This window comes from Cetorhinus maximus, chromosome 9, assembly GCF_964194155.1.
Source record: "Cetorhinus maximus chromosome 9, sCetMax3.hap1.1, whole genome shotgun sequence".
NCBI classification, from domain to species: Eukaryota; Metazoa; Chordata; class Chondrichthyes; order Lamniformes; family Cetorhinidae; genus Cetorhinus; species Cetorhinus maximus.
Genome location: NC_135887.1, coordinates 86797809 through 86821385, shown reverse-complemented (window position 1 = coordinate 86821385; position 23577 = coordinate 86797809). Strand labels below are relative to the sequence as shown.

The following is a 23577-nucleotide window of genomic DNA, read 5'->3' as shown; positions in this document are numbered from 1 at the left end:
CAAACTGCATGTGAAAAATCATACAAGTAATTAGATACTCCACAATATGCGTGCACTAGATCCGCTAGGCATGCTTTCAATTCTCAGCATCTTCATTGGACGTTAGTTGGGAATAGCTGAGAATAGAGGAGTTCAAACTAGGCAAATACTTCTTCCCATCTGATGTGGGTTGTAGGAATACCGAAGTTAAAGCCACATGTCAAGGCATCGTTTTACTTTCGCAGAGTACATAATTGGACAAATTCACTACATGTTTGGTGGCTTTGTTAATCGCGTTGCTGAAACATTTCGGCTTAAATAATTTTACAGAGCGGGCGTGCTTCATGCAGGTTTTACTTTTGGTAATCATCTATTGAAGCAATATAGAGGTACAAATGGATCAAATTGAAAAATGGAAGAAATTTGAGTACCTCAGATCAAGTACAGCACAGGGTAACTCTTTCGAGTTATCAACAGTCACAGATTGTAACTCTTCTTCGAGTACAATCACAGTTCTTGGTTTCCGGGAGTGGGACATGAACCCACAACCCTCTAATTCAAAGGCGAGGATGCTATGAACTGAGCCACAGCACAGGGTAAGGCGTAGAATAGTTATCCTGCAACTAATCTACTTAATCTCATCCTGCATGAATGCTTGCTCTATCGTGGGACCAAGAAATGTCAATGCGCTTGGAAATGAACCCGGGCACAACCTTCGGTCAAATACGTTCTTGGAGAAATTAAATTGAAAATTTACCTGTTCTTAACTTACCTGTGAGTCAAACTAAGTTGTTGATATCTCAAATTTGGTCCTTGTTGTACCTCTGTCTCAGGTACACAACCAGTTGCTTGGTAGCACAGAACTAGAATATGGTTGAAAAGAGAGACATGCTGCCAAAGCTTTTCATCTTGCATTCATCAGCACAAGAATGCCAAATTTCAAACTATCATAATAACATGTACTACAGGAGAAAAGGGTTGGCAAGTTGACATTGACGGGCTGAGGCATTGCCATGGGGAAAGCAACGGTGATCTAAAGGTTCCCCAACAAGCTCCTGGGTAATTCAAAAAAGATGCAATACTTAAACATATTCCTTTAATTTGCAGAGAACGGTCCCCATGTATGTTACTTCTAACAAGCGTACATGAGCCACATTAGGAGCTCGACTAATTATCTTAAATTGGTTGTTAGTGTAGCTATTAGCACTATCAGGATTGTTCAGCAAGTGCTGCTCAATCACAGAATCACATGTAACAGTAAATGTTTTGTAATTTTATCCCAGATTAATAATTTCTAAAAGTTTTCCCATCACTGAGGTTAAACTGGCTGGCCCGTAGTAACTCGGTTTATCCTTATATCCTTTTTTTTGAGGAGTGTAACACGTGCAATTTTCCAACCTTCTGGCATCACCAAAACCTCCTCCCTGCACAAAAAAAATTTATGGCCAGTCTGCAATTTCCACCCTTACTTCCCTTCACATACATGGATGCAACCATTCCAGTTGTGGTGATTTTTCAACTTTTAAGTACAACCAGCCTTTCTAATCTTGTTTTGCTTATGGGATGTCAGCATTGTTGGCAAGGCTTTATTACCAATCCCTAGTTGCCCTTGAGAAGTTGCTGGTGAGTCACCTTCTTGAACTGCTGCAGTCCATCTGGTGTAAGTACACCCACAGTTCTGTTAGGAAGGGAGTTCCAGGATTTTGCCCCAGAGATAGTGAAAGAACAGTGATATAGTTCCAAGTCAGGATGGTGTGTGGCTTGGAGGGGAACTTGCAGGTGGTGGTGCTCCTATGTGTCTGCTGCCCTTATCTTTGGTGGTAGACGTTGCAGGTTTGGCAGGTGCTGTCGAAGGAGGCTTGGTGAGTTGCTGAAGTGCATCTTGTAGATGGTACGTGGAGGGAGTGATTGTTTAAGGTGGTGGATGGGATGCTAATCAGGTAGGCTGCTTTGTCATGGATGGTGTCGAGCTTCTGAGTGTTATTGGAGCTGCATTCATCCAGACAAGTGGACAGTATTACATCACACCCCTGACTTGTGCCTTGTAGATGGTGAAGCTTTGACGAGTCAGAAAGCGAGTTACTCACCGCAGATCTGCCAGCCTCTGACCTCTTCTTATAGCGACAGTATTTATATGGTTAGTCCAGGGTGGGGGAATTCAGCGATGGTAATGCCATGGAATACCATGGGGCATGGTTGGATTCTCTCTCTTGTTAGAGATGATCTTTGTCTGTCATTTGTGTGGGGTGAATATTACTTGCTTCCTATCAGCCCAAGCCTGAACATTGTCCAGGTCTTGCTGCAAGCGGATACGGACTGTTTCAGTTTCTGAGCAGTCATGAACATACTGAACACTGTGCAACCATCAGCAAACATCCCCTCTTCTAACTTTATGATGGAGGGAAGGTCATTGATGAAGCATCTGAAGATGATTACCTTGAGGACCTTCTACAGCGATGTCCTACACCTGAGACATTTGGCCTTCAACAACCATAACCAGTAACTCTTCTTTATCCATTTTAGCTCATCCAGTATCTCAACTGCCTCCTCTTTCACTATGACCTTCCATCTTTTACCAAGAAAAAAAACTCTGCCTCCATACGTAGGTCCCTTTTATGTCTTTAATGCGCCCCATCCCTCCTCTTACTAGCCTTTGACTATTTATACAGCTATAGAAGAATTCTGGATTCACTTTTATGTTAGCTGCCAGTCTCTTCTCATACTTGCTCCTCTTATTTCCTTTTTCACTTCCCCTCTGAACTTTCTTTTTTGAGCCTGGTTCTCACTGGTATTAATTAGTAACCTAACAATTGTCATATGCCTCTTTTCCTGCTTTCCCTTACTTTCCATCTCTTTCATCATTCAGAGAGCTCTGGCTTTGGTTGCTGGAGCTTTTCCCCTTATAGGAATGTACCTCAACTATACCCACAACTCATTAAAGGCAGCCCATTGTTCAATTACAGTTTTGCCTGCCAATCTTTGATTCCAATTTACCCAGGCTAGATCACTTTTTTTACCCACTGAAATTGGCCCCCCTTCAATAAAGTACTTATACTTTAGATTGCTCCTTGTCCTCTTCCACAGCTAATCCAAATCTTATGACAGTATAATCACTGTTCCCTAACTGTTCCCCCTACTGACACTTGATCCACCTCGCTCCCCAGAATCAGATCCAGCAAAGCCTCCTTCCTCAGTGGACCGAAAACACACTGATCAAGGAAGTTCTCCTGCACATGCTTTTCCTCCTCTCTGTCCTTTAGACTATTACCATCCCAGTCTATATTAGAACAATTAAAGTCCCCTATTATCACTATTCTATAGTTCTTGCACCTTTCTGTAATTTCCGTGCCTTTGTATTTGTTTTAACAAAATCAGCCATAAGTAGTAAGAACCTTTCTGTACAAAGTAGTAAGAACCTTTCTGTACATTGTACTGCAAGATTCTTACAGAAAATCTCAAGAGTTCTTTAATTGATGATTTGCAGTTTCTTGTATGAGAGAGTACCAGTGAGTGAACTTAGAAAGCGGAGTAATTTTTCGTTGTGTATCTGTGTCCTTATAAATTGTGATAGGCTGTGGTGTTCATTGTGAAATGTATGTTTCAGACAATCCCAAAGGAAATATTAGTTTGAACACATATTAATATCTTTGACATTCAAGCAGTTCTAACATAACACTGCAACCAGTCACACAGGTGAAACAATGCAATTTAACTGAGGTTGAGCACATTTGTGACTAGTGCAGGAGAAGGTTGAGAATCCTTTTCTGCCTAATTGTATATGCAAATTAGGTTCAGGGCCATTGCTATGTACCCTTCAAAAATGACACAGGACCACTGTAGTATATCTAACACCTGCTGCAAGGTTATTTCTTATACCCCTCAACACAAAGTATGGGTCATTATTATGTACACCTCAATACATGACATAAGATCACTATCTATCTCAATACAAGGTCCAGGTACATTATTGTGTAACTAATATGTGACACAGAATCATTGCCGCATAACCATAACTCATGGTGCAAGGTCATTTCTGTATATTGTTTATTATGTGGCTGCATAGATATTATGATTACATTATTATTGACATTTTGAATTTATGAATCAAAGTAAATGCAGGGTTGTGGGCTTTTCCTACCGAACCCTCATTCTGAAATGTTATCCAACCGAGTTGCATGATGACTGAACTTAATGTGAAATTTTGCTTTCTGTTCAAGAAAATACTTTTCCCAAAAATTACAGAGACAGCTCAATACTGAGTGTTTATCGTCACGTAAAGCCTTTTATTGTATATTTTTAATACTACATGTGGATTAACAATGAATATGAATTTTGCACGATAATGATAAATGCCTCGTGGGGCTGGAAATCCCACCAATGAACTTAATACTTTATTTCTCATAGCCAGTGGGTAATGGGTTGACGTGCGAGTTGTGGAAAAGTGTATGATTCCCATCGCCCCAAGGAAAAGGCTGTAAAAGAGAAACAAAATTTCATCTGTACTACTGTGTGGAAGTAAAATAATCCAAAACTACTGCTGAAATATTCTCATTTATCTGCAAGCTGCATGGACCCTGTGTGAAACAAGTTTGGGACAGCACATAAAACTTCCCTTAATCTCCACTCACTGATTCTAAATGCATCATGGGCAGAATTTTGCCCTTGGCAGGCAGGCTCAGCGGGGGCAGTCGGGAAGCCAACAGCGATTGGCACTGCACTGCGATTTCATGCTGGTTGGCCAATTAAGGCCCACCAGCATGAAACAAGAGCGGCAGAGCTGAGCGCTGTGTGTGTGTGTGTGTGTGTGTGTGTGTGTGTGTGTGGGGGGGGGGGGGGTGAAAGAGGGTGAACGGGCCGAGCGGGAATTTCGCGCATGTGTGCAAGTGAGTGCTGCATAATCTCCCTGAGGCACACAGCTGCCTCAGGGAGATGAAGAGATACAACAAAAAATAATAAAGAAAATAAAAATGTAATAAAACATGTCCCCACTCATGTGACTCTGTCACATGAGCGGGGACATGTTATTAATTCAATTGCAAAACTTTAATTTTATTTCTATTTGATTTTGGAAACCTCATCCCGCCTGTGGATGAGGTTTCCAAAAAAATTAAAAGGCTGCTTGGCCTTTTCGCCTGCCCGCCAACCGTTAGGTTGGACAGGCAGTGAAAAATTTACCTTAGTTGATTATTTAATGGCCTTAACAGGCCTTTTAATTGTTGGCAGGTGCACTGCCCACTCCAGCACACACTTGCTGACCAAACTATCGCGCGTGCTGGAGTGTCCACCCACTGAGCGAAAATTTCTGCCCCATATCTCTACTCATTGGCATTAAGTTAGCTATTTCAGCTAGAGGTGTTGTCGGAAATGAAAAAAAATGTCACATTAACTTAAGAGAGACTTGCAGTTATGCTGGCCCTTATATTTCTCACACATATCCCAAAGTGCTTCATATGTTATAAATTATATGACTGTTGTCACATAGACAAACAAGGCGGCTGATATGCAGCAAACAAAATCACATGAACAACTGTGAAATAGCCAGTTCATCTTTTCTCTGAATGGTGGCATTTAATAATGACATAAACCACCTCACTCAGCACATAAGAGCTGAGTTTTAACATCTCAATCAAAGGATTGCACCACTAATCTCTCAGTATTACATTGGAGTGAGTCTGAGGTATAGTGACAGATGTGGCAAATGACCTAAAATGTGGCATGTTACTTTAAATTTGTTTTACTTTCAGTTTAGTTTCTCTTTGTGGGGGTAGAATCCACATTCCTTATGAACCACCTGACAGATTTCTTTCTTTAATTTAATTTATAGTAAAAGGGTTTTGTAACGTGCAATTGGATACATATCTCGCATTCAATAGGTACTGTTTACTAAACCAGATGCCATTTCATCTATAGGATGTAGATTAACAGTCCAGATACCTGTTTGAAATAACATGGAATGGCAGATGGTACAGATAAAAACAACTCTTGGCTCAGGCACAAGGATACATTTCAAAAACCATCTTTTCAGATTTTCTGAGCCCAATTAGATGGAGTCTGGAGATTTCCTATTAAGAAGTAAAAAGCACACTTATAGATCACGCAGACGTGATTCCTGGATTGGATGTTGCCTCCAGGGCCAAGGATGTTACTGGGTGGTTATAGAGCATACTGAGGGCAGAGGCTGAAGTCAAGGTTTTTATCAGTACCAATGACATAGGGAAAGAGAGAGATGAGGTTCTGAAGGAAGATTTTAGGCAACCAGAAAGGAGGGTAGCAAGCAGGACCTCAAATGTAGTAATCTCCAGATTGCTCCTGGTGCCACCAATAGTGAGCATAGAAATAGGAGAATAGAGCAGGCTGGGCAGAGTGTTCAGGAAGGAAGTCTATAGATTCCTGGGACATTGGGACTAGTTTGGAGAAGGGGGACTGTACAGGCCAGACAGATTGCACCACAGCAGAGCCGGAACAAGTTTTCATGGGGCGGTCTGCTAGTGCTGTTGGGGAGGGCTCAAACTAACTTGGCAGGAGGATGGGAATCAGGAGGGAGAGGCAAGGTGCACAAACGATTGGGAGAAACTTATGGCACTACAGTAAGAAACTGTACAATTTTAGGTGCAGTCAGACTAAGAGGGAATGCAACAAAGTCCAATGCATATAAGAAAACACACAAAGTGTGGTAAATAAACTGGTGAGCTGTAGGTGCAGACAGTCACATGGGAATGCGATGTTGAGGCAATAACGTAGATCTGGCTCAAAAAAGGGCAGGACTGGGTTCTAAATATTCCTAAATACAAGTTGTTCAGGAAAGAAGGGAACGAAGTATTGATTAAGGAGAATATTATGGTGCTGGAGAGAGAGGATGCCCTGGAGAGATCAAGGGAACAATAGAGATACCATCAAACTACTGCGTGTATTTTATAGCCCACCAACCAGTGAGAAAGATTTGGAGGAGCAAATTTTCAGGGAAATTACAGAGAGGTGCAAAAAGTATAGAATAGCGATAATGAGGGATTTTCATTATCCTATAGAAATTGGGATAGTAATCGTGTAAATGGCAGAGAAGGAGTTTCTAAAGTATACTCAGGAGAATCTTCTTCATCAGCATATTTCTGACCTAACAAGGGAGGAGACCTTGCTGGATCTGATTCTGGTGAGTGAGGTTGGTAAAGTGGATCAAGGAGTCATCAGGGGAGCCTTTAGGGAACGGTGATCATAGTATACTAAGGTTTAGGTTAGCTAAAAAAGAACAGGGAGTAATTCATGGGCCAGAGCCCCATGAATTGAAACCCATTTCTCCTCAACAATCTTTTAGCCACACATCTAACTATCCAATCTTATTTGTCAATTTGCTCGTGGTTGAGGTAGTAACTGAGAAAGAAAATATTGATGGATAAGAAATAAGGAAATAAGCTAAGAAAATAGCCAGATTGTCTCACAGCCTACCTCTACCCAACAGCAGACAAACAGGAGCAAGTCATAAATATTAACATCCTGAAAGTGTTTAACTTGTACCTTATGTACGAGCAGGTAAAGGTTGAATTGAACAATGAAGTGTTTCTCTCTGTCACTAATTGTAAGATTTGTGTGAAAACCAAGAAAGTATTCTTGGTTTATTGCCAAAATCAAATGAACTTTGTGCACGATTAGTTGTATAAGTATGGTGGCCAGTTTGTTTTTTTTAATTGCCGTTTTGTTTTTTGTAACTTTCCGAATCTATGTCTTGTAGACTGTTGATTGTGGTCTAATTGGACCACATGTAACATGTCTTTGGAAAACTGTCTGTTTTGATGTAATTGATGTAATTGATGTAATTTCTTAAACTTGTCAAGTACTTAACCCATTGTGAAATCTGATTACCTTCAACAATGATAATTTCCCTAGTCTAAGACTGTTGTTTGTGGTCTAATTGGAGGTAACATGTCTTTGTAAAACAACATGTCTTTGTAAAATAGTGTGTCTTTGTAAAACTGTCTGTCTTGTACTTGATGTAATTGCTTAAACTTGTCAAGTACTTAACCCATTGTGAAATGTATCGGCGGAGAAGAACAAAGTTGACGTTTCGAGTCCTGATGACCCTTCAACAGATCATGAGGACTCGAAACGTCAACTTTGTTCTTCTCCGCCGATGCTGCCAGACCTGCTGAGTTTTTCCAGGTATTTCTGTTTTTGTTTTGAATTTCCAGCATCCGCAGTTTTTTGTTTTTACCATTGTGAAATGTGATTACCTTCAACAATATGTAACTGACCGATTGTTACATGATTGTTGCTACTCTGAAGTCGTCTCGTACAATTGGTTGTTTCTAACTACAGATTGGCGAGCAGATCTTTCTGGACCTGCTCCCAATGATCATTGTATATATAAAGTGCTAAATTAAAGTGTGGCCTTTTCCTCTGGTAACCTGCTGTGCTGTGGATTGATTACGTTTTTCTCTTACATAACCAAGAGATTATTACCTATATAGATCTGTTTTTTAATTTAACCCCTAACTACTCATAATCCCTAAGGCAGAACTTCTTTCCTGGTCCCATCTACGTCGTTGGTACCCACGTGAACCACGGCAACTGGATCCTCCTCCTCCCACTGCAAGTCCCTCTGCAGCCCCGAGCAGATGTCCCGAAACCTGGTACTGGCAGGATTACCTTGATTAGTTATTTGGGTGGTGGTTGCATGAAGTTAATTATAATTACATTAACTGTAACAGCTTTTCCTTTGTTAATGTAAGTAATTAATAAAAGTAACGCACTTTCATATGATGTAATTCAGCGTAGGTCTTCGGACCACTAACTATGTGATTGGCTACCTAGTTTCATCAGTATCTATGTGATGAACATTCACGCTTGGTCAAACATCGAGGATCATGGTCAGTTATCCCTGAGCTCCGCTTTCACCTGAGTCACTCCCCTTTGTTGTGGTTTCCTGGAGTTAAGTCACAATGTGGTTGAAGAGTCATACGGACTCGAAACGTTAACTGTATTCCTCTCCGCAGATGCTGTCAGACCTGCTGAGTTTTTCCAGGTATTTTTATTTTTGTTTTTGTTTTGGATTTGGAGGCAACAAAGCCTTCTGGATTCGCTCTCAGTTGCAGAGAACCGTGTCTATCCCCCTGACTATACTGTCCCCTACTACAACTACATTTCTATTGGAAAAACTCAGCAGGTCTGACAGCATCTGCGGAGAGGAATACAGTTAACGTTTCGATTCCGTATGACTCTTCAACCACGTTGTGACTTAACTCCAGGAAACCACAACCAAGGGGAGTGACTCAGGTGAAAGCGGAGCTCAGGGATAACTGACCATGATCCTCGATGTTTGTCCAAGCGTGAAAAACTTATTAATTTTGCTTCCAATTTCCACCCCTCCATCATTTTCACATGGTCCATCTCTGACACTTCCCTTCCCTTCCTTGACCTCTCTGTCTCAATTTCTGGTGATAGACTGTCCACCAATATCCATTACACGCCTACCGACTCCCACAGCTACCTCGACTACAGCTCCTCACACCCCGCTTCCTGTAAGGACTCCATCCCATTCTCTCAGTTCCTTCGCCTCCGTCGCATCTGTTCTGATGATGCCACTTTCAAAAACAGTTCCTCTGACATGTCCTCCTTCTTCCTTAACCGAGGTTTTCCACCCACGGTCGTTGACAGGGCCCTCAACCGTGTCCAGCCCATCTCCCGCGCATCCGCCCTCACGCCTTCTCTTCCCTCCCAGAAACATGATAGGGTCCCCCTTGTCCTCACTTATCACCCCACCAGCCTCCGCATTCAAAGGATCATCCTCCGCCATTTCCGCCAACTCCAGCATGATGCCACCACCAAACACATCTTCCCTTCACCCCCCCTGGCGGCATTCCGTAGGGATCGTTCCCTCCAGGACACCCTGGTTCACTCCTCCATCACCCCCTACTCCTCAACCCCCTCCCACGGCACCTTCCCATGCAACCGCAGAAAATGCAACACCTGCCCCTTCACTTCCTCTCTCCTCACCGTCCAAGGGCCCAAACACTCCTTTCAAATGAAGCATCATTTCACTTGCACTTCCCTCAATTTAGTCTACTGCATTCGTTGCTCCCAATGCGGTCTCCTCTACATTGGAGAGACCAAACGCAGACTGGGTGACCGCTTTGCAGAACACCATCGGTCTGTCCGCAAGCATTATCAAGACCTCCCTGTCGCTTGCCATTTCAACACTCCACCCTGCTCTCATGCCCAAATGTCTGTCCTTGGCTTGCTGCATTGTTCCAGTGAAGCTCAACACAAACTGGAGGAACAGCACCTCATCTTCCGACTAGGCACTTCACAGCCTTCCAGACTGAATATTGAGTTCAACAATTTTAGATCATGAACTCTCTCCTCCATCCCCACCCCCTTTTCGTTTCTTCTCCATCCTTTTTGTTTTTTCCAATAATTTATATAGATTTTTCTTTTCCCACCTATTTCCATTATTTTTAAATGTATTTCCACCCATTGTTTTATCTCTACCTTTTAGCCTTTTTAGTATTCCTTCACCCCACCCCACCCCCACTAGAGCTATCTGTACCTTGTTTGTCCTGCTTTCTACCCTTAATTAGCACATTCCTTTAGATAATATCACCACCTTCAACACCTCTTTGACCTTTTGTCTGTGACATCTTTTGGTTATCTCCACCTATTACTGGCTCCTTGTCCCAACAACCCCCCTCCCCACAAACCAGCTTATATTTCACCCCATTCCTATTTTTACTTAGTTCTGTTGAAGGGTCATGAGGACTTGAAACGTCAACTGTGCTCTTCTCCGCCGATGCTGCCAGACCTGCTGAGTTTTTCCAGGTATTTCTGTTTCTGTTTTTGTTTTACATTTCTATTTACTCCCCCCACCTGAATGGCTTCCTGCACCACTGTGCCATGGTCAATTCACTCATGCAATCTGTAGCCCCCACTCTCGTCCCTCGAACCTGTTGGACAATTGCAAGAGCTGAGGCTCCTCCACTGCTATCTTCTTGATCCCCACACCTGCCTCATACATAGTTACACCCCCCCTGAACCTGACCACGGATCAAATCAAAAGACCCTAGCCGAAGGAGTCTGACTGCCTTCTGCAACAAAGTGTTCAGTTAACTTTCCCCTTCCCCAATGCATCATAGCACCCAAAGCTCAGCCTCCAGCTCATTAACTCTGAGCTGTAGTTCCTCAATCCGCAGACAGTAAATGCAAACGTGTTTGCTGCAAATCACAATACGTCCACCAGTCCCCACATACTACAACTGCAACACATCACCTGCCCTGCCATCCCTATTGCGCTTTAATGAACTAATTAATTTTCTTAATTAAATTTTAATTAAGGCTTCTGGTCCTGCTTGTGCTTATATTCTTATTATTTCATTAATGTTATACATACCCGGATTAAAATTCCTTAGTTTAGATGAGGAAAAAAAGGGGAAATGCTCACCAACCAATCACGTGCCTTCTTTCCTGTTATGTCACACTTAATTTTCTTTAGAATGCTCAACCCACAGACCCCAACCCCAACTCTTCAAACTTTTACCACTGTATCTAGGTTACCTCTAGCATGTCACTAGGCTATTTCTGGTATGCAGCTTGTCACTTCTTGAGGTTGAAAAAGATTTGAGAAAGGAGCATCTCTTTCCCCCTCTGCACAGTAATTCCCACGTGAACTAAATTCCCGACTTTGCTCTCAGTCTACATTGCATGCAGGCATAGTTGTCTCTCTTACTCTGAGAGAAATTCCCAGAGGGTCATTAGACTGTGGAATTCTCTTCCCCAGAGAGCGGTGCGGCTGGGTTATTGGTTATATTCAAAGCTGAGTCAGATTTTTGACCAACAAAGGAGTAAAGGTTATGGGGGAGGTGGGGGGGGAGAGGGGGACAGACAGGGAAGTGGAATTCAGTCCACAACCATGATCTTATTGAAAGGCTCGAGGAGCTGACTGGCCTACTCCTAATTCTTGTGCTCTTGTATTTTGACCTGGCGACAGTGAAAGAACGGCAATATAGTTCCAAGTCAGGATTGTGTGGCTTGGATAGGAACTTGCAGGCGGTGGTGTTCCCATGGTTCTGCTGCCTTTGTCCTTCTAGTTGGTAGAGGTCGTGGGTTTTGAAGGTGCTGTCGAAGGAGCTTTGGCGAGTTGCTGCAGTGCATCTTGTAGATGGTACTTATTGCTGCCACTGTGCGTCAGTAGTGGAGGGAGTGATTAAGGTGGTGGATGGATGCCAATAAAGTGTACTGCTTTGTCCTGGATGATGTCGAGCTTCCTGAGTGTTGTTGCAGCAGCATTCATCCAGGCAAGTGCAGAGTATTCCATCACGCTCCTGACTTGTGTCTTGTAGATGGTGGACAAGCTTTGGGAAGCCAGGAGGCAAGTTATTCACCACAGAATTACCAGTCTCTTGTCTGATCTTGAAGCCACAGTATTTATATGGTGGGCCAGTTCTGTTTCTGGTCAATGGTGACCCCCCCAGGATGTTTATAATGGGGGATTCAATTATGTTAATGCCATTGTCAAGGGGAGATGGTCAGATTATCTCTTGTTGCAGATGGTCATTGCCTGGCACTTATGAGGCGTGAATGTTACTTGCCACTTACCAGACCAAGCATGAATGTTGTCCAGGTCTTGCTGCATCTGGACACAGGCTGGTACGAGGAGTCATGAATGGTACTGAACATTGTACAATCACTAGCAAACACCCCTTCTCCTCACCTTATGATGGAGGGAAGCAACTGAAGATGGTTGGGCTTAGGACTCTACCCTGAGGAACTCCTGCAGTGTTGTCCTAGAACAGAGATAACTGATTTCCAACAAGCAAAACCATCTTCCTTTGTGCTAGGTATGACTCCAACCCATGGAGACTTTTCCCTGATTGCCACTCACATAACTTTTGCCAGGGCTCCTTGATGTCACACTCAGTCAAATATTACCTTGCAGTCAAGGTCAGTCACTCTCACCTCACCTCTTGAATTCAGCTCTTTTGTCCATGTTTGGACCAAGGTTGTAATGAGTTCAGGAGTTGAGTGGCCCTGGTAGAACCCAAACTCATTCCCAGTGAGCAGGTTATTGTGGAGTAAGTGCTGCTTGATAACACTTCCATCACTTTACTGATGATTGAGAGTAGGCTGATGGGGTGGTAATTGCTGGGTTGGATTTGTCTTGCTTTTTGTGGACAGGACATACCTGGGCAATTTTCCACATTGTTTGGGTAGATGCCAGTGTTGTAGCTGTACTAGAACAGCTTGGCTAGGGGCATGGTTAGTTCTGGAGCATAAGTCTTCAGTACTAATGCCAGACTGTTGTTGTGCCTTTGCAGTATCCAGCGCCTTCAGCCGTTTCTTGATATCATATGGGGTGAATCGAATTGGCAGAAGCCTGACCTCTGTGATGCTGGGGATCATCTACCTTGGCACTTCTGGCTGAAGGTTGTTGCAAATGCTTCAGCCTGGTCTTTTTCACTGATATGCTAGGCTCCCCGCCAGTGAGGGTTGGGATATTTCTGAAGCCTCCGCATCTAGTTAGTTTTTTACTTGTCCACCACCATTCATGACTGAATGTGGCAAGGCTGCAGTGCTTAGATCTGATCTGTTGGTTGTGGGACCGCTTACCTCTGTTTATTTCATGTTGCTTTTGCTGTTTGGCATACAAGCAGTCCTGTGGTGTAGCCACCTCATTTTTAGGTATGCCTGGTGTCTCTCCTGGCATGCCCACCTGCACTTTTCATTGAACCAGGGTTGATCCCCTGGCTTGATGCAGTGGTAGAGTGGGGGATACCCAGGCAATGAGGTTACAGGCTGTGGCTGAATACAATTCTGCTGCTGCTGATGGCCCACAGTGCCTCATGGATGACGAGTTTTGAGTTGCTAGATCTTTTCAAAATCTATCACATTTAGCATGGTGGTAGTGCTACACAACACTTTGGAGGACATTCCTCAATATGAAGACGAAACATCGTCTCCACAAGGACTGTGCGGTGGTCACTCCTTTCAATACCATCATGGACAGATGCATCCGCGACAGACTGGGGTGGACGAGGGCAAGTAGATTTTTCCCTCCTGTTAGTTCCTTCGCTACCCGCTGCAGACCCAGTCTAGAAGCTATGTCCTCAGGACTCAGCCAGTTGTATCAGTACTGGTGCTACCAGCCACTCTTGGTGACGGGCATTGAGGTCTCCCTCGCAGGGTACATTTTGTACCACCCTTAGCGCTTCTTCCAATTGATGTTCAACACAGAGGAGTACTGATTCATCAGCTGAGTCATGGAGGTGCAGCAGGTGGCAATCAGCAGAAAGTTTCCTTGCCCATGTTTGATTAGATGCCATGACATCTCATGGGGAGTTGAGGACTCCCAGGGCAACTCCCTCCCACCCGTATACCACTGTGCCATCACCTTTGGTGCATCTGTCCTGTCAGTGGGACAGGACATAACAAGAATTAGTGATTTTAATGTCTGGGATATTATCTGTATAGTATGATTTGGTGAATATAACTATATCAGGCTGTTGCTTGACTAGTTTGTGGGAAAGCTCTCCTAATTTTGGCACACTTTGCAGGGTCAACAGGCTTGGTGCGCTGATGTAACTTCTGTGCTTAGGTCAACGCCGGGTGATCCGTCCAATTTCATTCCTTTTTGACTGTAGCGGTTTGATATAAGTGAGTGGCTTGCTAAGCCATTTCAGAGAGCACTTAAGAGTCCACCACATTACTGTGTGTCTGGAGTCACATATAGGCGAGAAAGGACAGCAGATTACCTTCCCTAAAGGACATTAGTGAACCAGATGGGTTATGAAAATCAACGATATGATGGCCAACTTTATTGAGACTGTCTTTTAGTTCCACCTGCTGCTGTGGTGGAATTTGAACTGAGCATTAGCCTGGGCATCAGGATTACTAGTCCAGTGACATTATCAATATGCCACTGCCTCACCTATATGAGGGGCCATTGGGGGAGGATGGAGCAGCATGGGCTGGCATGGAGGATATGAGTGGCCACTGGGGATGGGTGGAAAAACATGGGTTGTCATGCAGTGTATGAGGGCCATTGGGGGTGAGTGGGAGGAATGAATGAGGCATGGGAAGTGGGTAGGGGGTGAGGTGGTGAAAGAGGCAAGGCCTAGAGGGCCTAATATTTAATAACACAACTAGGACGAAGTCCCAGAGAACTGAGGCGGGCCTTTTAACCAGCCCACCTCAACACTTGGCAGTCCCTGTGGCTGCCGCCGATCTCTGCCCAGGGGTGACAGGCCTGAATTTATCCTGCATCCACCACCCCCAAACAAAAATCACGCCATTTGGGGAATTTTGTCCCCGAGGCAGGTCCGCTGAGCCAGGAAATTTCCAGACTCGAACTACCATGATTCATGGCCCATGATGCTGACTCCCTCCCTCTGTGTTGTCAGGTTGCTTGTCTGACATCCAGGTCTGGATGAGCCAAAATTTCCTGCTACTAAATATTATTGTGGGTACTGCTTTACTCATCAGAAATTACTACCTTTTAATTGATCATAGTGGTGATTATGCTGCTCACTTTTGTAATTTTATAAACTTTTCAAATCAACTTTTCCAACTATACTTCTCCTTTCCATTTGAAAAACATTCTTTATCTCACCATCATTAGTCACACACCCTTCAAATATCTGGGCATTGCGCTCTGGAACTCTTCTCCCATGTTCTGTTGCTACCTCTTTCCCCGCCAAACAAATCGACTTCACCAGACAGGCAGTGGAATTGGCAGATACATAGCAGATGAAGTTTAATGAAGAAAAAGTGAGAGACCATGTATTTTGACAGGAAGAATGAGAGAAGCAACAGAAGCTAAATGATACAATTTTAAACAGGATGCAATAAATAAACCTGGGAGTATTTGTGTACAGATCTTTGAAGATGTCAGGACAGATTACCAAAGTTAATACAGCAGAAGGGAACCTGGGCTTTATAAATAGTGACACGGAGATTATGCAGAGGCTTTGCACAGAAGTTATGCAGCGCATAAAATATATAAAACACCAGTTTCGCCCTAACTGCAGTATTGCGTCAGATTCATGGCATTATACTCTTGGAAGGGAGTGAAGGCTTTAGAGAGGGTACAGAAGAGATTTACTGGATTGGTTCCAAGGGTGAGGGATTACTGTTAGGTGGATAGACTGGAGACACTGGGGTTGTTCTTAGAGAAGGTCAAGAGGAGATCTGATAGAGCTGTTTAAAATCATAAAGAACTTAGATAGAGTAAATAAAGGGAAACTGTTTCCAATGGCTGAAGGGTCAATAGCCAGAGGGCACAGATTTAAGGTGATTGGCAAAAGAGCCAATGTGAAGAAAAACATTTTTATACAATGAATGGTATGGATTTGGAATATACTGCCTGATAGGGTAGTGTAGATACAGATTCAAATGTAGCTGTCAAAAAGGATTTGGATAAATACTTGAACGAGGAAAAAATTCCAAGGATGTGGCGACAAAGTGGGGACTAAGTAGATTGCTCTTCAAAGAGCTGGTGCAGTCTCGATTGGCTGTGTTGTACTAACCTATGATTCCGTGAAACTCTAAATTGAGATTTCTGATGATGGCTTTGGTCTCAGTTTCTAATTCTTCTACTATTGCTTGGCTTCTGCTTCTGTGAACACTTCTGGGATAGACAACATTAAAGATGCAGTACAAATGTGAATTGTTGTTATAATGCTAGGTACATCCTGGCAGCACTTAAGGATGCAGCTGCTAAGAATGGTCACAGCAGATTTCAATCTGTGTTGGTGTGGACATGGAGAATGCATAGAGTATAACACTTGTAGTTTGTTGTGCCAGCATGATTTTTGTTTTATAATTCAATCAGTTTTTTCTCCTTCTGAAGGCATTAATTCTTGCTGAAGTATAATTCCATGAACGCCAGTAGTTCTTTGCTAGAATGCAAAGCCCTGGTGTACTTTTATTATGTGTTTGTCAAACTTGGTTATAGTTAGAATATTCTTTTAGTGTTTGCTGCAATATCTCTTACAGATCATTCACTTAGTCTTATACCTTGGTGCGGATGCGGAGATGGTCGTATGGCACAAATTCAGCAGGTTCATGCGCATTCTTTAGAACAGCATTCAGCATGCAGACAGCAACGCCTGGTAAAGCAACTACAAAACTCAGTAATTTCCACAAACGACCTGAAGAACAAAGAAACCATCAGATGTAGCCCAGCAATAGTGGCCACACAGCTAAAAGCATTTCGAATTTAAAATATAAAGAATATTAGGTAGTACAGAACTTGAGTATTGCTGAAAAAGAGATTTTTTTGTCAAAGCTTTTTGTCTTGCACTCATCAGGGCAATTTGCAAGAAAATACCAATATCAGGGGTATCAAAATATTTATACTGAATGAGGAGAGTGCTGATATGTTGGCAAGTGGACTCTGATTGGTAGAGGTGTTGCCATGGAGAATGCACCAGTTGGTGGTGACTGACAGTTAACTGCCAAGCATTGCTTGAAATTTAAACCAGGCAGTTTGAGTCTGACTGTTCAAAACATTGCCCTGGGGAATGAACCAGCGAATGGCTGTCACTTATTTTGCTTAGCTGAAACAGGCGTAATGTATGTACATATTCTTTCTGTCTGCAAAGAACAGGGCCCTGTGTATTAATACATATAGCTTCCAGTACACTTAAATGCGCCACACTGCAAGCCTGACTGAAGATCATAAATTGGTTGTCAGCACACTGAGGATTATTTAGCAAATGTTGTCCAATCGCGGAATCACGCCTAATGTTGGACACTGTGTTTTGAATTTTAAAAGCACCGGGTGGCTGGGTACAGTCCGTACCTTGCCCATTGCAAATAATACCTTGCCCATTGCGAACAGCAGAAGGGACATGCTGTTTGAAACGATCAGCCAGTCTTTGGGATGTGTAGCCTACATACTTAGCATCACACTGGCACTGAAATTCATACACCACATTAGTCATTTGTGTGATAGGTAGAACATCTTTTTGGCTTGACAGCAGCATCCTGTAAGTGACAAATATCATTTGTGTTGCTACTGCATAGTAGCAGCGTGAAACAACTAGCTTCATCTGTTGCTCTAATTTCTCTCCCCTTCACTCTCTTCTCATATAGTATAAGTATATTGTTTCCCCTGACACTGATATTTTCTTGAGAATTGTCCTGATGAGTACAAGATGAAAAGTTTCAATAAAAATGTCTCTTTTTACATAAAAAATATTAGAAGCTATTATTAAAGACATTATAGCAGGGCACTTAGAAAAATTCAAAATAATCAGGCAGAGCCAACATGGTTTTGAGCAACGTAAATAATGTTTAACCAATTTACTGGAGTTCTTTGAAGAAGTAACATATGCTGTGGATAAAGGAGAACCGGTGGATATACTGTACTTAGATTTCCAGGAAGCATTTGATAAGGCACACATCAAAAGTCATCGTGGAAAATATAAATTCATGGTGTAGGGGGTAACATATTGGCATGGATAGAAGATTGGCTAGCTAACAGGAAACAGAGAGTGGGCATAAATGGGGCATTTTCTGGTTGGCAAGATGTAATGAGTGGTGTGCCACAGGGATCAGTGCTGGGGCCTCAACTTTGTACAATTTATTTAAATGACTTGGATGAAGGGACCAAAGGTACGGTTGCTAAATTTGCTGATGACACAAAAATAGAAACATAGAAAATAGGAGCAGGAGTCGGCCATTCGGCCCTTCGAGCCTGTTCCACCATTCATTATGATCATGGCTGATCATCCAACTCAATAACCAGCTCCCGTTTTCTCCCCATATCCCTTCGCCCCAAGAACTACATCTAACTCCTTGAAAACATACAATGTTTTGTCCTCAACTACTTTCTGTGATAGCGAATTCCACAGGCTCACCACTCTCTGGGAAGGAAAGTAAGTTGTGAAGAGAACAAAAGGAGGCTACAAAGGGATATAGATGGGTTAAGTGAGTGGGCAAAAATCTGGGAAAATGTGAAATTGCCCATTTTGGCAGGAAGAATAAAAAAGCAGCATTTTATCTAAATGGTGAGAGATTGCAGAGCTCTGAGATGCAGAGGGATCTGGTGTCCTAGTGCATTAATTACAGAAGGTTAGTATGCAGTAACAGCAAGTAATTAGTAAAGTTAATGGAATGTTATTGTTTATTTTGAGGGGAATTGAATACAAAAGTATACAGGGCATTAGTAAGACCACATCTAGAGTACTATGTATAGTATTAGTCTCCTAATTTAAGGAGGGATGTAAATGCGTGGAAGCAGTTCAGGGAAGGTTTACTAGACAAATACCCAGAACGGGCAGGTTATCTTATGAGGAAAAGTTGGACAGGCTAGGCTTGTATCTGTTGGAGTTTAGAAGACTAAGAGGTTGCTTGATTGAAACATATAAGATCCTGAGGGGTCTTGAAAGGGTGGATGTGGGAAAGAGGTACGCTTTTGTGGGAGAATCTAGAACTAGGAGTCACAGTTTAAAAATTTGGGGTCACCCATTTAAGATAGGGATGAGGAGAAACTTTTTTCTCTGAGGGTCGTGAGTCTTCGCAACTCTCTTCCTCAAAAGGTGGTGGAAGCAGAGTCTTTGAATATTTTTAAGGCATAGGTAGATAGATTCTTGATAAGCTAGGAGGTGAAAGGTTATCAGGGAGCTGAGGTTACAATCCGATCAGCCATGACCTTATTGAATGGCGGAGCAGGCTTGAAGGGCCGAGTGGCCTACTCCTGCTCCTAATTTGTATGTTTGCAAGGAATTTATTGCAACATGACATGAGTCAATTTTATACTGTATGCTTGCTGTTTATTTTCAGCATACAAATACAAAACCAAGATACTTTCACTTCAGGTTAGTGCAGTTGAGAACCTGCTTTGTAAACTTAACTTATTTTTTCAACAAAAAAATAACCCAGGCTCTCTGCTGTAAAAATTTTCCATCAGTTTTCCTTAATTACTAAAAATCTTAAAATAAATGGTGCTCAACTGAATTTATGTGCAAATAAAGGTTGATTTCTAGCACACCAAGTGAAACAAGCATCCAATATGCTTCACATTCGCATCACTGCAGTTGATACAGCATCACATAGCTTTAATACAGTCACAACAGGACTGCAAGTGGGAATGGGTTCCTAATACTTGATGGTAAGCATTTTCAAGTGTGACAAAGATGAACAGAAAGCACTCGCAAACACAGTTTGATTTTTTTTAAAGGATGGTAAGCTAAGCTGTTAAATTAAAGTCAGTGACTATTTGCTATTAACTTTTATTCAATTATACTTAACATGAAAAGTGGTACTTCAACCCATGTGAACAATTCACTTTCTTTGAACAAATGCTTTCTTAGTATACCGCTCCAGTCTTTGTGAAACAGTCTGTGTCTTATCACAAGCAACCCAACGAGAAATCTGCTAATAATCCATAATGTACTCAATTTCTTACATAGGCTGATACGCCATTGAAATCTGTTATATCAACATATACTCAGAATTCCAGTGGTAAAATTGACTAAGCTGAAGCTTTGTTTGGACTTGATACTTTAACCCAGACCTGTTACTCTGAAAGAAAATTGTTCAGTCTGAGAATGTGGTGTTTATTTGATTTTCCAACTCCATTTAATTAGCTTTTAACAATTGCTGCTCGGTTATTGTTCAAAATTATTTGAAGCCAGTTCAAAGGATTATTTGGATAAAGTTTATTTTAATGTTTTCTGAAACAGAGAGGCTGATTTTCTTTTGGTGACAAAAGCTAACAGACTGTACTAATCACTCATCTGTTGCAGCTTTTGTTACATGTTAAATGAACTTCAGAATGCGCATTAAGCAGAGGAGAGAAAACAGAAAGCTTCCATTATCACTCAAGAGAAATAGAAATGTGGTGAAATATAAGCTGTTTAAGGGGGGTTGGACAGTGAAGCTGGATAGAGGGCCAGTGATAGGAGGAGGCAAAGGAGAGATTGACAAAGATGTCATAAACAAAAGGTCAAAGGCGTGTTGACATTAGCTAAAGGATGTGCTATTGGTGGCATTAAGGGTAGAAAGCTGGATGAGCAAGTGACAGATGGCCCTAGTGGGGTCATACGGACTCGAAGCGTTAACTCTGTCTTCCTCTCCACAGATGCTGTCAGACCTGCTGAGTTTTTCCAGCAGTTTTTGTTTTTGTTTCGGATTTCCAGCATCCGCAGTATTTTGCTTTTAAGCTTCCATTATCACCTATTTTGTTGGCATTCCAATTACCTACACTGCTGAGACAGAAGAGAAGAAAGCAATAAAAAATCTTTCACTATCTTAATTTCATTTTAAGTTTAAAATTGAAAATGATAAAAATCATTGAGGGAAATGACTAAGAAGGTTATGGTCAGGGAAAAACTGAGTGAGGTAGCTTCTGACCGCTTAGTCTTAGATGGAGAGACTGAATAGATGGTGGATTAAGGATGAGCTGAGTGACGATGGAGCAAGGAGGTTACAAAAGTTGAGCAAATAGTTCACAGGGTAAAGGTATGTTCTCGAAATGCAGCTTTTTCCTAAAGCCTTCTTGTCAATTTCCTCAGCTGTCTGATCGGAGTCAGAACCAGGTTGCCTATGTACCAACAAAGAAGATGTAGCCTGCAACAGGATCTTCAATAGAGCATCGGATTCCACAGGTTCATGTTTTCAGAGTGTAGCCAAGTACCTTTGACATCCATGATTCTCAAGCACCTAGACAGAGCATGAAAATGAGAAGACAGCCACACCAAGAGGAAGCACTGTGCTTAGAAGAAAGACATAATGTAAAATGATGCATATTAAAAACTCACGATAAATAGTCTTATGGTGATAGCAGCAGCTGTCCATAATTGAGGTAATGAAAAAAGCTGAATGTTAGTATTTTAGTGAAAGAGCTATGATAGAGTTCTTATGCAAGACTGAATGCAATTAATAATTATGGCAAATGATAAGCAGCTGGTTGAACCAGGCAAGACCCACCAAAAATCAACCACTTCAACAGCTTTAATGTAGAAAAATGTCGCAAGACGCTTTGCAGAAGCAGAATCAGACAATAACTGATAGCAAGCCAAAGGAGAATATATCAGAAGGAGCGACTAATAGCTCGGTTAAAGGTCCAAGTTCTAAGAGGGGTAGAGAGGTGAAGAGGTATTCAGAATATCAGAGCTTAGGTGGCTGAAGACACAGATATCAGGATGGGTGAAAGGATTTGGAGATGCATAAGACGGTTGGGAAACACTGAGTTCTTGAAGAATTGTAAGGCTACAAGACATCAAAAAAAGAACTTGCATTTAATTAGCACCGTTTACAACTTCAGGATATCTCAAAGCGAACGGTGCTAAACATTGTGCAATCATCAGTGAACATTCCCACTTCTGACCTTATGATGAAAGGAAGGTCATTGATGAAGCAGCTGAAGATGGTTGGGCCTAGAACTCCTGCAGTGACGTCCTGAAACTGAGATGATTGACCTCCAATAGCCACAATCATGTTCCTTTGTGCTAGGTATGACTCCAGCCAGTGGAGAGTTTACCCCCCCAATTCCCATTGACCCCAGTTTTGCTACGGCTCCTTGATGCCACACTCGGTCAAATGCTGCCTTGATGTCAAGGGTAGTCACTCTCACCCTTTCACTTAATCTATTACTATGAAGACAACCTCCATTTACTATATTAACCACCATACTTTTTTACGTGTTAGAATACTTTGCTTAAAAAATTAAAAGTAATTTACAATCTAGATATTCTCTTAGCAGTAGTCTGCAGCTGAAGGGCAAGGCCTTCTACTTATTACACAGCGTTATTGACCAAACTCGAGCTAAAACCTAACTGACTATAAATCTAGCTTACCTCAGGGACTCGCGGCCTTGTCTCCAGGGAGCAGACTCATAGGGAGGAGCACCAGAGCGGTGACCTTGGGGCACAGAGTAACTGAAGCCAAAACTGAAAAAGTGACATCACAGGAAACCTGTGACCTGATTGGTTAGTAGGAAATCTGCACCAAATTTGTAAAAAACACTGCAAAGCTAATTAATAAATTAATTAACTAAGTAGAGCTGGCTGGGCAGGTGATGTGTTGCAGCTGGCAGATCCCATTGCAAGCCAAAGTGACCACATCTGCAGCAAGTGTTGGTTGCTGGAGGAACTCCGGCTCAGAATTGATGAGCTGGAGTCCGAGCTCCAGACGCTGCAGCACATCCGGGAGGGGGAGAGTTACCTGGACACTTTGTTTCAGGAGGCGGTCACACCCGGTAGATTAAGTACCTCAAATTCAGTCAGTGGTCAGGATCAGCAGGGTGTGACTGCAAGTGAGGCAGGTAGAGGGATCCTATGTTCAGGAACAGAGGAGCCTCAGCTCTTGACCTTGTCCAACAGGTATGAGGTACTTGCTCCCTGTGTGGTTGAGGAACAGGGCTGTAGGGAGGATGAACCAGCTGACCACAGCACCGTGGCACAGGAGGCCATTCAAGAGGGGGGAGCAAAAAGACAAGTGGTAGTTGTAGAGAATTCTATAATTAGGGGAATTGATAGAATCCTTTGTAAGGGGTATCGAGAGTCCCACATGGTATGTTGCCTGCCCGGTGCCAGGGTGAGGAACATCTCTGACCGGCTTGAAAGGATATTGGAAGAGGGAGGGGGAGGATCCAATTGTTGTGGTCCAGTC

At 42.6% G+C, this 23577-nt stretch overlaps 1 protein-coding gene across 1 annotated transcript; it reads right to left on the bottom strand.

Moving 5' to 3' along the window:
- Positions 1 to 4370: 4370 nt before the first annotated feature.
- Positions 4371 to 21614, bottom strand: LOC144685069 (cytochrome c oxidase subunit 6A, mitochondrial-like). Its single transcript, XM_078549605.1, has 3 exons — positions 21602 to 21614; positions 16975 to 17108; positions 4371 to 4451 (listed from the first exon to the last, which is right to left on the bottom strand). The coding sequence occupies exons 1-3, from the start codon at positions 21612 to 21614 to the stop codon at positions 4371 to 4373; spliced, it is 228 nt and encodes a 75-aa protein (XP_078405731.1).
- Positions 21615 to 23577: the final 1963 nt, after the last annotated feature.